The sequence below is a fragment of the Nelumbo lutea genome, chromosome 5 (assembly GCF_056320005.1).
Source record: "Nelumbo lutea isolate HS-2025 chromosome 5, American lotus-T2T, whole genome shotgun sequence".
Lineage (NCBI taxonomy): Eukaryota > Viridiplantae > Streptophyta > Magnoliopsida > Proteales > Nelumbonaceae > Nelumbo > Nelumbo lutea.
In genome coordinates, this window is record NC_142688.1 from 15,457,770 (window position 1) to 15,473,590 (window position 15,821).

The 15,821-nt window shown below is 35.8% G+C and overlaps 1 protein-coding gene across 1 annotated transcript; it reads right to left on the reverse strand.

Annotated features, from left to right (window-relative positions):
- Positions 1-7,169: 7,169 nt before the first annotated feature.
- LOC148850570 (O-fucosyltransferase 7-like) lies at positions 7,170-15,142 on the reverse strand. Its single transcript, XM_088947568.1, has 12 exons — positions 14,347-15,142; positions 13,676-13,774; positions 13,364-13,463; positions 13,204-13,271; positions 11,360-11,448; positions 11,095-11,275; positions 10,858-10,986; positions 10,632-10,765; positions 10,257-10,470; positions 8,270-8,454; positions 8,069-8,164; positions 7,170-7,769 (listed from the first exon to the last, which is right to left on the reverse strand). The coding sequence occupies exons 1-12, from the start codon at positions 14,500-14,502 to the stop codon at positions 7,616-7,618; spliced, it is 1,605 nt and encodes a 534-aa protein (XP_088803694.1). The 5' UTR covers positions 14,503-15,142; the 3' UTR covers positions 7,170-7,615.
- Positions 15,143-15,821: the final 679 nt, after the last annotated feature.

Consider the following 15,821-nt stretch of genomic DNA (forward strand, 5'->3'; position numbering starts at 1 on the left):
TTTGATTAATAAAAATATCATAAATCTGTCTATTTTTTTTACATTTTTATGTTTATTTCTATTTTAAAAATTTTATTACCTAACTATGACTTCTTAAGTTGATCAATTTGATTCTGAAAAGATAAGATCATCTATGTATGAGAAAACTTTCCAACATCTAAAAGTATGAAATCCCTTAGAAATAGACTATTTGATAATACTATAAATAATAAAAATAATACCAAAAGAATATGAAATAAAACAATATTCTAATAATAAACAAATATTATGATTTATTGAAATAAATAATTATTTATTATTTATTTAATAATAATATTACTTTATTATTGTTAACTAATAATAAATACTTTTTATTTTTTCATGAACATGATAATAAATATTCTTATTGCTATATAAATATTAGTAGAAATTATTATTATTTATTTAAATTAAATGATATCATTTATTATTTTATAATAATAATAATATTTTTATTAAATAAATAAATATTATTACTAATACTTCTATTTATTTAAATAAATAAATAATAGTATTTTATAATTAATAATAAATATTTATAACAAAATTGATTTATTATTATTAAATCATATTAAATAAATTATTATTATCATTAATAATAGACATATTATTGTGTAATACTAATGCTAATAATAATATTATTAATAAATAAATATTGCTACTAATTGTTATTTTATTCAAATAGAAGTTATATTATTTATTAATTACTTAATGAAAAATAAATAATAATATGTGAAACCAAGTCTTACCATTGCAAATATGAATTTGTGTTTCAAATGTTCTAATCAAACCTAAACCCAAATATCAATGAGATATTAAAAGCAAACTTTTCAAACCTTAAGACATCCAAAAGGTATTATTAAATGCCACCTTAGACGTCATTAGGCACCGCATAAGCTGAATAGTGAAAAAAATGCCAAAGTCTTGAGAAAACATCAAGAGAAATTGACTTCAATGATCACATCGTTTGCACAATCCCTTGCAACCTTGCGTTGGGAATATCTCTCCACGAAAAATAACATACAATTACAGAGATATCCCCAATGCACAGTGTAAAAGGCTGTACGAATGATGTGAGCACAATCTTCTGAGCATTGAAGTTGACCTCACATCAAGATGTTTCTCCCAATAGCTAGTTTTCACACAACCTGATAAAATCATTTATTTGATAAATGGTTTAATTAAATAATATTTAAAACTCCACTGGGGAGCTACCTATGTGGCATTGAATTGGCACTATTTTTTAGATAAATGACAATGGAATAAAAAACAATCTTAGTTTTTTATTCACACAAGAGACTTTCCTATAGGCCATGTTCATTTGCACTTTTGTAATTTACGTGGGTAAGTGCAAGTGCAATTACCCATGTTCTTTTGATTTCCAAGATTCCCATGTAAGTAGTAGAATGACATTCTTACTCCTAAAAACTAATATAAAAAGGGCAAAATTAACCTATTATGCTTTATAAAATTTTCCCTTGGGTGGGAAGGTTATTTATCCACTTGGGAGGTAAGTAAGTTTTATCCGCGGAAGTGGAGCTTATTTTACTATGGGGTTCATTAGTAAATATAAAAAAAAAGGGAGAATGATGGTTCAACATAGGGTCAGAATTCTTAGGCCCAAAGTATAGTTGGGGTAGGTGCCAACTCGGAATTGATGTCAACTTTCCCAAGCTTTTTTATCTGTAAACGAATGGGGCCATAAGAAAAAGCTCAACACACACTCTTCCACCAAGGCATCCAGCCATGAGCCTGTTAGGATCTCCTAACAACAAAACACATTTCAACACCCTTTCAACATGATCTAACATTGCACACACCTCATTATGGCACTAGAACCCACAATGAAATCGGGAACCATCATGTATGAGATGTGTGGTGTCGGATAATGTTGGAAGGGTGTTGGAAGGGTGTTGGAATGGGTTTTCTTGGCGAGAGATCATAATCTCTATAAAACTTCACACATAGCATTTAGCCACACATAGGGGTAGGGATCTAGTACCAATAAAACGCTCCCAAAATGCCATTGTAGTCGCACATTGGGAACATCTCCCTTGTGATTCATGGGGATGTTGTTGAGGCCATGTATTGGTAGCCGATTCAAACTTTGCATTGGGAATACCTTCCATATATGTATGTTAACTTTATGATATGTTCTCAATATGTGATTGGATGAAATCCAAATTTGTTGCATAGAGAGTTCTCTTTGTACCAATCAAAGCCGTATGTTGGAAACATCTCTCGTACTTCTAGGGGCTGTTTGGCATCGTTGTCGTTTCCTGGAGCAACGACGCCACATCAGTACCACATCGGAAAAAAAATGGTGCTTCAGGAAACGGGCATTTGTTTGGAACCATTTTTTCATAAAAAACGGTGCTCCAAGCCATGCCTCGGAAATCGAGAAGCCATGGCATGATGTAACACCAAATTTGGCGTTTCCTAGAGTTACAGTTTGTTGCTGCCAACAGGGCAATGATGTGGCACTGGATAATGGGTGCCAGTGCTGAAAACTTTTCCTAGAGTAATGCTACCAAATAGAAAGAAGTTGTTGTTGCTCCAGGAAATGTCCTACCTGGTAGCAACGATTCCAAATAAAAATAAAGGTACCGTTTATGAGAAAACGGTTCTCCAAGCCATACATCGGCAGCACCGTTTGCTGCAACTGCAGCATTGATGCCAAACATATACCTATTTTATCATTAATGGGTAATGTTCCCAATGCATGACTACAATGATATGTGAGGAGAGATCTATGGAGAGGAAATGCAAATTCGACTGAATGCCCCCTACTTTCACTGTGCATTGGAGTATTTTCTTGCATAAGATCATCTCATTGCTCCAAGCGCACATAGAAAACATTTTCCTAGCATAGATATTCCCTCTAACGTGTTGTTACCAAGGTTCAAAGTATATCATGTTGGTGGCTTCCCGATACGCACTACAAGGGATGTATCGGGGTTCTAATTGGTTCAGGGGGTGGAGCCCTAAACCACCCCCCTTGAACCGATTTTGAAAAAAAGAATAAAAAAAGCATAAAACACACTATTGATATCGCCCGATATGCCCTGGCGTATCAGGTGTATCGATATTTTGAACCTTGGTTGTTACTCCACCTACACTTAATACGTACGTAGGTGATCCAACTGAGTCAATTGAACCATTGAATAACATTACAAGATTCTCATGCTGTATCATCCCGTTTCCTAGGGGTGCAAATGGATCGAATCATCTGATCCGAGATCAAATTATATTTGGTCAAATTCTGATCATTTTTCTTCGGATTGGATCAGATAATAGGATCTGATCAAAAATTGGATCTGATTTGGATCACCCCTACCCAGTCCGAGAAGATCAAATTTAATATTATATATTTATAAATATAAATATAAATATATATAATACATATATATGTTATTTATTTATTTATTTGTAAATATATTTTTATAAAATTGTTATATTATTTATCTTTTATAAAAAAACATGTATATATATGATGAAAATGGTTAAAAAATACTTGTAGTTTTTGTTTTTTTTTTATTCAAATTAGTATATTTTATTTTTCTTTGAATAGTTTATCAAATTTTAAAGAAAACAAGTTGGATCGAATCAGATATGAAGATCTAACTTACCATTAGGATTCAAATTAAAATATTGTCCTATTGGATTGAATCTGACATGAATAATGTCAGATCGGGTTCAAATATACCTCGATTCGAATCCAATCTAATCTGTTTGCATTCCTACCATTTCCTCTTAAATGAGGCCCAAAAATTGATCAGAAACTTGGTCCCTAGATCCAATTAGTCTTTTAGATTCTTTACTCCATTTGAAAGAGGAAGAGAACTAGGGAGCTGGTTCTCCAATAATGTGTGGCCCAGGCCCAAAATTTTTCGGGCGGTGCATGTAGGGGTGTCGATGGGCTGGTTTTGGATTGGACCCCATCCGCACCAAAATCAATGAATTGAATCGATCAACAAGATATATTGAATTGGACCAGTTCAAACTTAATGGTTCAAAGTATTTATTAGAATGGATTGGACGTGGTCCATCCATAATGAATTTATATTGGGTTGGGTTGGGAAAGGGTTGAATATCAACTTACCCATATTGACCCACCAACCCACCATGACCCATAATCAATCCTTGTTAAAGGGTCATAACTAGACTTGTTCATGGGTCGGGTGGCCCGATGGGCCGACCCAGCCCGGCCCAACCCCCGGACGGACTTGAATAGGCTTTTTGGCCCGTGAGCTTAACCTCGGGCCAAAAAGCCTGGCCCGCATAAAATTCGAGTTGGGCTCGGGCTTTGTCAAAATAGTCCAGCCCGGCCTGACCTATAGTTAAACCTAAGTAAACCCGGTCTGACCTATAGTTAAACCTAAGTAAAAACCCTATGTGATGTTTATTTGAATAAATTTTTTGATTTGAGAAGGTCATTGATTCATTTAAATAGGGGGAAAACATCTAAATTAAAATAAAAAATGTCCATTTGAATAGGGAAAATTTTGAATTTCTTTTATTAGGTTGGGCTTTGGGCTCGGGCTTGGGCCTCGAGCTTTTTATCAGTGCCGGGCTCGAGCCCAAGTTATAGGCCCGTTGGTTGGGTTGGGCTCGGGCTCGGGCCTAACAGTTTTCTGTTAATAAAGAGTCAAAGCCCAGCCCAGCCCATGAACAAGTCTAGTCATAACCCATCCTAACCCTAGCTTACCTTGACCTATCCGTATTGACCCTTAACCACCCTCACCCATACTGACCCACCTACCCTCACTTATAAATACAAAAATGGGTTGGGACGGCCAGTATATCCAAAATAATAAATTTTGAGAGAATAATCTCTCAAGACTACCACGTGACAAAAATGAGTCAGATCAACCCGTATAATCGAAAATGCAAAAAATTGTAGATAAATGCAGAAAATAGTAGAAAATTTGCATAAAATACTAAAAATTTGTAGAAATTACAAAAAAAACTAAAAAATTACAAAAAATTCAGAACTTTTGCTGAAAAAAAATAAAAAAAAGCAAAAAATACCAGAAAATTGTAGGAAATGCATGAAAAACACCAAAAACTACAAAAATTGTGTAGAAAAGTACAAAAAATTGCAAAAAATACCAACAAATTACATAAAATGTGGAAAATAATAGAAAAATTACAGAAAATGCAAAAAAATGCATAACTTTTATAAAAGTGGTTTCGTAAAAGTGCTTTCACAGAAATACTTTTATGAAAGTATTTCTATAAAATTGCTTTCACAAAAGTAATTTTGTAAAAGTGCTTTTATGCTTTCATAAAAGTGCTCGTGTAAAAGTGTTTTTGTAAAATTGCTTTTATGCTTTCATAAAAGTGTTTTTGTAAAAGTACTTTAATAAAAGTGCTTTCATGTAAAAGTATTTTTGTAAAAGTGCTTTCATAAAAGTACTTTTATAAAACTGCTTTTATGCTTTCATAAAGTGTTTTTGTAAAAGTATTTTCGTAAAGTTCTTTCATGTAAAAGTGTTTTTATAAAAGTACTTTCATAAAAGTGCTTTCGTGTAAAAATACTTTTATAAAAGTGATTTCATGTAAAAATACGTTTATAAATGTTTTTGTGTAAAAGTACTTTTTAAAAGCCATTTTCATGTTATAAAATTGCATGTGAACATGAAAGTTAATAAAATCTATTTTATTTCATTTTTAATCTCAAAATGAAATGTGGCATAGTGGTTTGGAAATGTAATGAGATATGGGCATGCTAGGAGGCCTGAATTCGAATAATTGCAATTCCTAATTTTTGAGATTTGGCGAGTATAGATAGAGTTGACTTTGACCAAATCCATCTTGACCCACACAACCCAACCCATCTTGACCCTAATGGGTACCATTGACCCTAATGGATTACTCGACCCATATTGACCCACTGATAGATTGGGTGGGTCAAATGGGTTAGGGTCAATATTGCTAGCCCTAGATACTTGAATGTTAATACATTTAGGACTAGCAGTGCCGAGTTGCCGATATTTGACACAACCAGACATGAAGAGTCATAAGCCGCAATTGCAGCTTGAGGGACACAGGTAGGAATGGCAATGGGGCAAGTTTGGGGCAGGAATCATATTCTCCTTCATTGATCCTGATTTTGAAATTAACCCCATCCCCATCTCCTATTCCCATTGGGAAAAAAATTCTCCTCCATCCCCGATCCCCGATGGGGATGGGTTCCCCGCTGGGACCCAAATCCCCAAAATATTTTTAGATAACAATATTTTTTTTGAAAATAAATTTACTTAAAATAAATAAAAATGTTAAATTATAAATAATGTTACATATAAAACTGGGGTCAGGGCAGGGTGGGGACCTTAATCCCCATCCCTGACCCCATTGAGTCGGGGAAGTTGGGGATGGGGAAAATTGTCATCCCTAGATGTAAGGGTCTCAATTGGACTGGATTTGATCCATTCCGATCCAATCCAATGCGAGTCCTTTGCAAATGGACCAGGTTCAATCCAATCCAATGAATATTTTGGACCAATCCAATTCAATATTTGGACAATTGGACCATCCAATCTATTCAAATTCGTTTTAATTTAGATCGGTTTCAACTTTCAACCCAAATTCAGTCCATTGACACCTATATTCTTATCTTATATCAATGACCAGACATTGGCTTAATCCAACCCAATCTAATATAAATTTATTAAGAATGGACCAGGTCCAATCCAATTTAATAAATTTTTTGGACCAGATCGGTCCAATCCAATGTCTTGTTGGTCCGTTCAATCCGTCCAAATTAATTTTGTCCAAAACCGAACCTTGGACACCCTTAGCCCTTGGAGGGACTGACTTGAAAATTCCTAATCTATCCAAGGGGCCATTGCTTCTATGGTGAAAATGCCAAATAGACAATGGTGCATGGGCAATGGCTATGAGCCCAGATCTGCACTGCTTGGTGCCTGCCACGCTATGTGTAGTGAACTGGTGATTGTTTTCCTACTTCCTACCCTGTTCTTTTATCCATTATTCACGTAAAAATATTTTCTTGGGCAATTATTTTTGTTCCTTTAAAACCTTGAAATTCCACTTTTCAGCTTCAAGTGGAATTGGGAAAAACTGTAAGGTGGAACTTATCACGTTGGAAAACAAAGAAAAACAACTGAGCACGAAAACCAAAAGAATTACGAGTAGAATACCTTTTTTATCCGTATCATTATTGTTCTGTAACAACCAATATAATGAAATAGATACATCATACAGACCGGAAGGAGCCCATTATTTCCAAAGAGAAACAAATAACCCAAACAAATCCCCCTCCTCCCTCTCCATCTCAAGACTTGGCCAACTTCACCACCATATACAGAAATAGATACATCTTTAGATAAACACTGAAAATGGAATTAAAGGCCTTTACATGAGCAACCCCTCCACTATACCTGATTTATCCTCTACATTCTAGTCTACTTTCGATCAATCTATACTCAACATATACATTCCGCAGCTGCACTACTGACGGCGCCAGCTTCAGGAGCTTCAATTGAAAACAATGATGGAAAGAAAAATTCCAATAAACTGCCAGCCAATGAGGTGATGAATTACTTCCCAAAGAATCAATCTGTCATGGAGTCTACCTACTAATGTAAGAACCTTTAACATGGGGCATTTCCTTCTGACATAAGCAATCTGGCAAAGGGTTCACATAAAATGCTTCTTCTGATCGGAACCTATCCATACCCTTCGTTCCTGAGATGGGACCCTTTCTCTTACGCGGGGATCCTTGACTGCCCAATACATAATAAATTTACACCCAAATTAGAAAGGTTCCATGTACAAACAGATCTGAAACAAATTCTATATTTCTACTACACAAGCTGTGCATGTCCATTCCATAGGGGCCCTAGATAGTCAGGTTGGGGGGGGGGGGCGCATAAAAAATATCAAGTTGACCTTTGAGGCACTGACCCAATGAACTCATGCACCAAAAACATTTTAGATTCCACTGTATCAAAAAGTAGAGTAATATGCTCTGATTCCATTATTTGTAATCATGAAAAATAGTGTTATATTTGGTAAGTCTTACCGTCTTTTGTGGATTTCAACTATTTGATCAGAAAGACTTTTGCCTTCTTTTAGTGAACCCCTTTCAACTTTATCAAATAGCCGAACAAGTGCTTTCCTGGAAAAAAGAATAGGCAAGAATTCAACAAAGTTGCAACCTCTTGAAAGACTGATTAAAAACCGAAGTTTATTCAATCCCTCTCTCCCAAGAAAAATGCCTTGCCTATCTGGAGAAATTGTTTTCCTGTGCCCCAGATAACGACGATGACCTTCAACTGCCCTTGCCATGTTACCAGAATAGGAAGGGATAAAAACATCACTTTCAACTGATACAATGTAGTCCAGTGCAGCCATTTGAGATGCATGACCCATGAAAGGTTCAAGCTCATGCATGGATGCTAGTTTTTCCTGGTGAAACATTTAGAAGTGAACAAATAAGCTTGCCATCAAAAGCAGCCAATAACGTAACTTGAATTATGCTTTTCCCACCTATGATACTGAAATTTGTTAAGAGAACATTAGAACTTTTCCCAAGTCGAATTGCTACATGACTGTTATACGATAAAGTAATATCTCAACTTAAGTAAAATACAATCCAAAAACATATGTACAGCTGTTGGCCTGTTGGCAACATAAAGGAGCTGTGGGACGGGTGGTTAGAATTATACCACTGGCAACAGAAGACAGTTTTACCCATTTGAAAATTTTTCAAAACATAATTATCTTTGACATTTATGATTTTTATTCCTGCAAAAATTAGAATGAGCTGCCCTTTAGTCATAATAGCAAACCCTTCATCAACATATTTCCTCCAAATCTTAGATCTGGTGAGCTCAAATTAGATTCACTTCTCACATTCCATGGGGAATTTTAGACACTTCAAATATTTGTATGAACAGGTAAGCACATGGGCATGCACAAAATGTAACAACAGGAAAAGAACGAGTGTCGGAAAAAGTAGAGATGTATAAACCAGCTACAGAACCATCTAAGAACGAAGAGGAAAAAAGAACCACAATCCACAAGTTACAAAAAATTAGAAGTTCCACCAGTACGTAAACAAATACGAGCATGCCTATGAAAGCAGAAGATTTAGAGATGAGAACCTAGAACATAGAGGAGAAATAACTACATATTTTTTCATCTAGGCTGTAGTTGACACCTAAACTCATTGTGAGATCTTGCAATTTCTTTTAAGTCAAAGTTGTCTGGGGGAGGGAAAAAGGAAGTTACATATCAACATAAACATAACAGTTAAATACAAGAATGTCAACCACTCAGAGCATGACTGTTGACCCCATACAAATCTCAAATCTTACAATACAGCCCAAAACAAGTTTTCCCTGAGGGTCACCTGCCTTACCAAATTGTCAGCCACAGCATTGGCTGATTTCCTTATCAATTTGAAGATTACTCCCACTTCCCTAGCTAAGCAAAGTATTTCCCTCACATGTTGTCTAAGGGTCCATACACCCAAGCTTTTTGTCTGCAGCCATCCTATTAGAAGTTTAGAGTCTCCCTCTACCACAAGGTTTTGATATCCCCATTGCTTGGCTGATCTCATACCTTGGAGTACAGACATAACTTCTGCCCTTAAGGAATCTCTCACACCTATTGGATCAGAATAAAGTTCTTGCATCCTGTCCTCCCCATCCCTGAAAACTCCCCCAACTCCAGAGGGCCCCGGGTTGCCTAATGAGAGCTTCCATCAAAATTCAATTATATTCTTTGTTGTGCTGCAGGTGTCCAAAGGGGCTGAACCACACTTTGTGCAACTGAAGAGTTCGCCACTACTGACCATCCCCTTAGGATATCCTCAGCTGAGAAAATTTTGAACATTTCAGTTGCTTCCATCCAGTGTATTACCCTTTTCATCATTTTATACTTGACAGTTCTAGATGTCAATTTTTTAATCAAGCTGTTTAGATTACCCATCCATATGATACAGAAGCATGGATTTTAGGCCTAAGAAGCTTCCTTTACATGTTTTGGGTGTTCACAATGATTTAAGGCACAGACCCACATATGGCCATGGTTTGGAATCTTCCCCACACAACCCAACAAGCATCACAATAGAAAACTGAGAATCACAGACAAATTGAAAAACTTAAGTTCAAACTCTTGAAGATCACCATCATCATGATAATTTGTTAATTGGAACAAAATGAAACCTAGATCCAAAGAAAACAAAACCAATTAAAAGTTCATACCTTGCTCATTAAAATAGGAAACCGGGACCGAAGCTCAGACATTTTAGAATCACTCCCATATATGTCCCCTGCAGCAATATATATAGGTGTGTTTGAAGGGTACCCTAGAGCAGTTAGGAACATTCCAACCTCCTTTGGAGTTAATGGACAATATCCCTTGTTCCTCTGTTCAATGGGATCTATATCTTTCACCTTCCAATAAGCAGTGTTCTCTCTGCAAGAGAAGTATAACAATAATTAGGGAAGGAAGCAACAGGTTTAGGATCAGCAATTCAGCACAATCAGAAAAGATGCATGCTTTCCAAAGAAATGCTTCTCAGAAGAATATATAACTAGTTGACTTTCAGTAATTGCCCTCATAGAAATATCTCCCACCTGATTGTGGTTAGTTCATCTGCTTCGGCAGGAGACAAACCATGTGTGCATCCACTAAAAGCAAGCATGTCTTTCTCATAACGTAAATGCAAAGCAATATAAGGACCATAAGACCTCATCCTCTCCACCAACAACTGCAAAGCAATGCATAGGAAACTTCAATTACAATAATTTTACAAACTACAGTAATCACAAATAAGAAAAAAAAAAGTAGTTTAGCAATTACTTTTCCCATTGCCTCAATCCGCGGGGCAAAACGAAGGGCCTTATAACAAGCACGGCAACGCAGCTTCTGAATGTCCACAGGTAGATTATTATTTGCGAGGCGAGAGTCAGATTTAGCTGCTCGAATAACCTAAAAAATGATTTAATTAAATAAGACTAGATTGTTTATATAAATCTTTTTTTATAAGATTGTTTATATAAATCAAGTAATTCTGGTCAAGCAAATGAATGAAAATACCTGATATTCTTCCCACATGTGAGCAATCTCATCCTGGTAGTAGTCTATACCTGACCAGCTTTTAAAGTGCTTAACTGCCCGAGTGGCGGTTGTCAGATCCTTTGGAAGTTTTTTTATTACTTTAACATCATTAGCCAAGGCACTTATAAAATGATCTTCATCAAAGACATCAGAGAAATTGCTGCCATTTAAACAATTAAAATACTTTAACTTGTTAACCATGCATCACTAAGGAAAAAGAAAAAAATGCTATGACAACCTCTACCTAGAATCTTGCCAAAATGAACGTTTATCAAGTTCTGGAATAACAAGAGTGGCATTAATGATACGGGCCACAGCTATCATGTCACAAATCTGCAGCACAAGTAAAAAATTCATTTCAGCTATGGAAAATGGACATATGTACCACCACCAAAAAACTAACATAGGATACTAAGGTACCAAGGTGCAGATATAATTCCTTATCAAATCGATAATGCATAATAATGACCATTGGTGGAGGGGAGCAGGAAACGGGATTTCATTTATCCAACCCCCTAAGTTGGAATAAGGCATTGTTGGGTTGAATTCCCCACTCCATTCAAATTTTTTTTTCCCTTTCCCCCTGATCTTTTCCTTCTAATGACATAATTGTGGAGTCATTAGGAGTTTGGACAAACTATCCACCTGCACCGAAACTATTGGCTTGACAGTTTTCATTTTGGTGATTAACATGGTACCATACACCTAGGCCTAGTGTTATAGTTGTCATTTGTCAATAGGACCAGATGATCCAGATCTATAGTCGCAGAATGTTGGTGTCTCCTACAGTACCCAAGATGAAAAGTTCTAGTTCAACAAGACAAGTACCAACTGCCAATCACTCTTTCTATGGATCTATGGCCAAATTATAGCAAGATTTAACACCCCATTTGACAAATTTAAGCAATGTAAGCATTCATTATGTGCGTCCCATAAGGAACCATTTTTTTAGTTATATGACCTAGTCATTTGATTTATCAACGTCTTATTTTGAAGGAAAACAATTTTTATCTATTGATAAGTACCAAATTTGCATATTTTTTCAACAAATTTTTGTGGATGGAAAATTAGAACAATGATGATGGATTTTTTTTTGGTAGAACAACAATGATGATGGATAGGTTAATGGGACATTTACAAACTACAATGTGTAATTTAAGCAAGATATTTTGTTCTGTATGGTATAGATAAGCACAATTATTGGATTATATTTTTCTAGTGTGCATTTACAGATTGACCTTTGTAAGCATTAAAAATAGTTACTTCTTAATGCATTTGGTGTATATCTAGTGTACATTTAAAGATTGACCTTATGTAAGCATTAAAAATAGTTACTCCTTACACATTTGGTGCATATCTTAGTTTATCTTAATCATACTGATACCAAAAACAAAAATGGGTTATCTGTTAGTCAGAATAAAAAATATCATAAATATTCCTAGCAGAACCTGTCATCTCATATGTACTGAGCAAACACAGAGAAGATGGCATTAAAACTGCAACATGCACTTAATTTCCTAGTTGATATTTGGAAAGTTACATCAACCTTCACTAGTAATACTTGCTATCCCACACCTTTATAGCAAGATTAAGCAGTCAAAAAGGTCATATAAGCTAGCTATAACAAGAATCTAGCTTCACATTGATATGCCAGGAAAAATCTTTGACCTTTATTAACAAGAATAGATTGAATAGAACTAAATATAAAACTCTCTTTATATTAAAGTTCAATTTAGGCAGGAAACATGGCGGCATAGAAAAAAGGTTTAAGCCTAAGTCACCAAGGGATGAATTTTATTACATGGAAAATGAAAGAATTAACAATATTAAATTTCTTTAGTATTACTATTCGTCTAATTGTTGAATTGCTACATCAGTCATTTCATTGTTATAGCAAGCATGACACAAGCACAATTTTCCTTTCCAATAAACACACAAGTCTAAAACATGCTGAAATTTATTTACCACACCACTTTTCCTGACAAACCACCCAGAATACAAAATAGATAGTAAGGCTAGATTGGACTCATAGAGATCCTGGAAATAATAGAACCTTTGTGTAGAAGAGGTGGAAACAATGATACTAACCCCAGCCCGCATCTGGTTGAGTCCACCATTGGTATTAACAAGCAAGTAACCACGCGACTCTGAAGGAGCTGATAAAAATAGATATATAATAAGGAAATTTTGTTCAATAATTGCTTATATTGAAAGATTTAAAAGTAATTCCGATCTCTATTTGTCTCACATGAATACAATGGACTAGGCTCATCACAGGGCACAAAATCACGAGAGCGAGGAGGTTTCCACAACTTGTTGAAATCCAAAATTCCCCTCGAACCATCCAACTGTCAAGTCTAAGGGAGTGAAAACATGAAAGATCCATAACTACTTTGCGCTAACAAATATTATCTAAAACTAAAATATTTGATCCACAGAATACTGGCATTAGATTATCTGCCTCCAAGTCTTTAAACATTTTCTAAGGAAAAGGTAGAGGATCAATGCTCAGACATTACAATAATAAATCAATTGAAAAGATTAATTAAAACACAAAAACCTTAGTTAAGGGGGGAGGAGCTTTCGACAACTGGGGCGGAGGGAACTCTTGTGTCCAACTTAACTCATTGGTCAACCTGTTGTAACTGACTTCATGTTGCTGCAAAACGAAACAACCCCATATAAGCATACAATCTCATCTCACATTCCCAATCACCAATATTGCAGAAATATTAAACATTTGATGAATAACTCGAAACCCAAAAAAAAAGGAAAAAGAATACCAGATTAGTCATCAAAGCGATGAATTAAATTCCAAAGCACACTAATTTCACGCAACGAATACAAAAGTTATAAAATAAAAGATAAAAAAGGAAGACTTGTTGGTAGAGAATTGAAAATAAAATTCTTCAAGCTGATCTTTAATGGCCATCTCTATTATTCCGAAAATAAAAAAAAGGAAGGGAAAATTAAGAACAAAATAACAGCAAAGCGTGATACAGATAAAAACGATTTTCTCGAAATCTAAAATCAGGAAACCGAGATAAAAGATTGTACCAAAAACAGAACAAAAAAATCACAGGAACCGCCAAGAAACTGAAAACCCTAGCCAGGATTCTCAGAAATGCCACAAAGGCCATATGAAATAAAAAGATGAAGAAATAATGCAAAAAGAAAATTGCATACTTGTGATGCAGAAAGAAAAGGGGTGAGCAATATTTAGACGGTTACCGCGGGGAGCTTGTAAGAGTCGGAAACGGATGGGAGCTTGGCCGAAGGAAAGACGTGTAAGTGTACAGAGAGCAGAGCCAGAAGAGCTATAGCACAAATGGCGTACGTTAACGCAGTCCGCAGCAAAACCAGCGGTATAAACCTCCGCTTATGCATCTCTCTATTTTGTTTCCTCTTACAACCTCTACAACGAAGCAACAGAACAATCGCAGAGAACCATTTTAGTTCTACAAGTTTCTATCTCTCCATCTGTAAGATTCAAGACAAGCTTGCTTCTGCTCACTGTTATTCTTGTTAGTTGTTCCAGGCTTCCAGCCTTCGCTTTTTCGCTCGTCGCATAAATAAATAAATAAAAGGTTAAGATCTTGTGAGCTCTGAATTTCACAATAAAATAAAAACAAAGGAGATGGATGGGAGGAGTGGGGCCCGGAGAGATGGAGAGAAACGAGGACACAATTACGCTACATTTATCATCAACACCCCTCCACGTCCTTCCCCACTCCACTCGTTTCGGCCAAATATTTCCGTATATCACATGTACAGCATATGCCCATCAATCTCGAGTCGTGGACCGTCCAGATAGATCCCTTTTGAGATTGAGAATCTACCACCTTTCCATTTGAAGATAGAATAGGAAACCATAACCAGTTACCCTGTACGTCTTTTCTTCTTGAGCAAAATTGATCACATGGTTATGATCTTGTGATTGGTGCAATTTTTGTGAAACGGGGGCCAACTGAAAATGGATTTAATTCCATTCTGCGTTATGGGCATGCATGTGCGTTGCGGTCGATAGAGATGGTCAGCGGGTCATCCCAAATCCCAATAATGATGATTTGGTGTGTTTTTTTGGACCAAACCGTCAAAGGGATTGTTACGTATTTCTGTCAAATGTTGCAAGAAACACTACTATTTTCTCCAAATAAACGTGAGGGATTAAAAGAGAATGGAGCATGCACGGATCCAATCTGAGCAGCGTTAACTAATTAAGGGTCTTTTCGGTTTGCAGTTGGAATTAGAATCCAAATCCTCTGGAATTAGAATAGGAATGATCTATTTCAAATAGAAATGGGAAAGAGAACTAGAATAAACAAGAATAAGATTTTATTCCTCAGAGATGCCCTTAAATAAGAAAATGTCATTCCAACAGAACTAAAAATAGAATTTCAATTTCACCTAATGGAATCAAAATATCCAATTCCAGACCCTTTTTCTCATGAATCAAACGGAGTCTAAATATTATGGGTTAATCCATGTTTTCTAAAACAAATCCCAACTGGGCCTACCTAGACTCCAGAGTACTAGATCACAATACAATCTAATTTCAATTTAATGTCTGAATTTTCTTCTCTTCAGGCAAAATTAAGGAAATGTAATCAGCCTGGGTTCATGATTCAGGGAAGAAGTCCCAAATAGTATTCCTTGCTTCAGCAAACTTTCACCTCTCTCTCGTGATCTTTTCCTTCTTGCCACCT

Excerpts from the sequence above, each read along its gene's own strand:
- LOC148850570 (XM_088947568.1), bottom strand. The coding sequence starts at position 14,502 with ATGCATAAGCGGAGGTTTATACCGCTGGTTTTGCTGCGGACTGCGTTA. Across the intron at positions 13,272-13,363 it reads GCCTAGTCCATTGTATTCAT|CTCCTTCAGAGTCGCGTGGT; the intron begins GTGAGACAAATA and ends TATTTTTATCAG. Across the intron at positions 7,770-8,068 it reads GTTGAAATCCACAAAAGACG|TCAAGGATCCCCGCGTAAGA; the intron begins GTAAGACTTACC and ends TGTATTGGGCAG.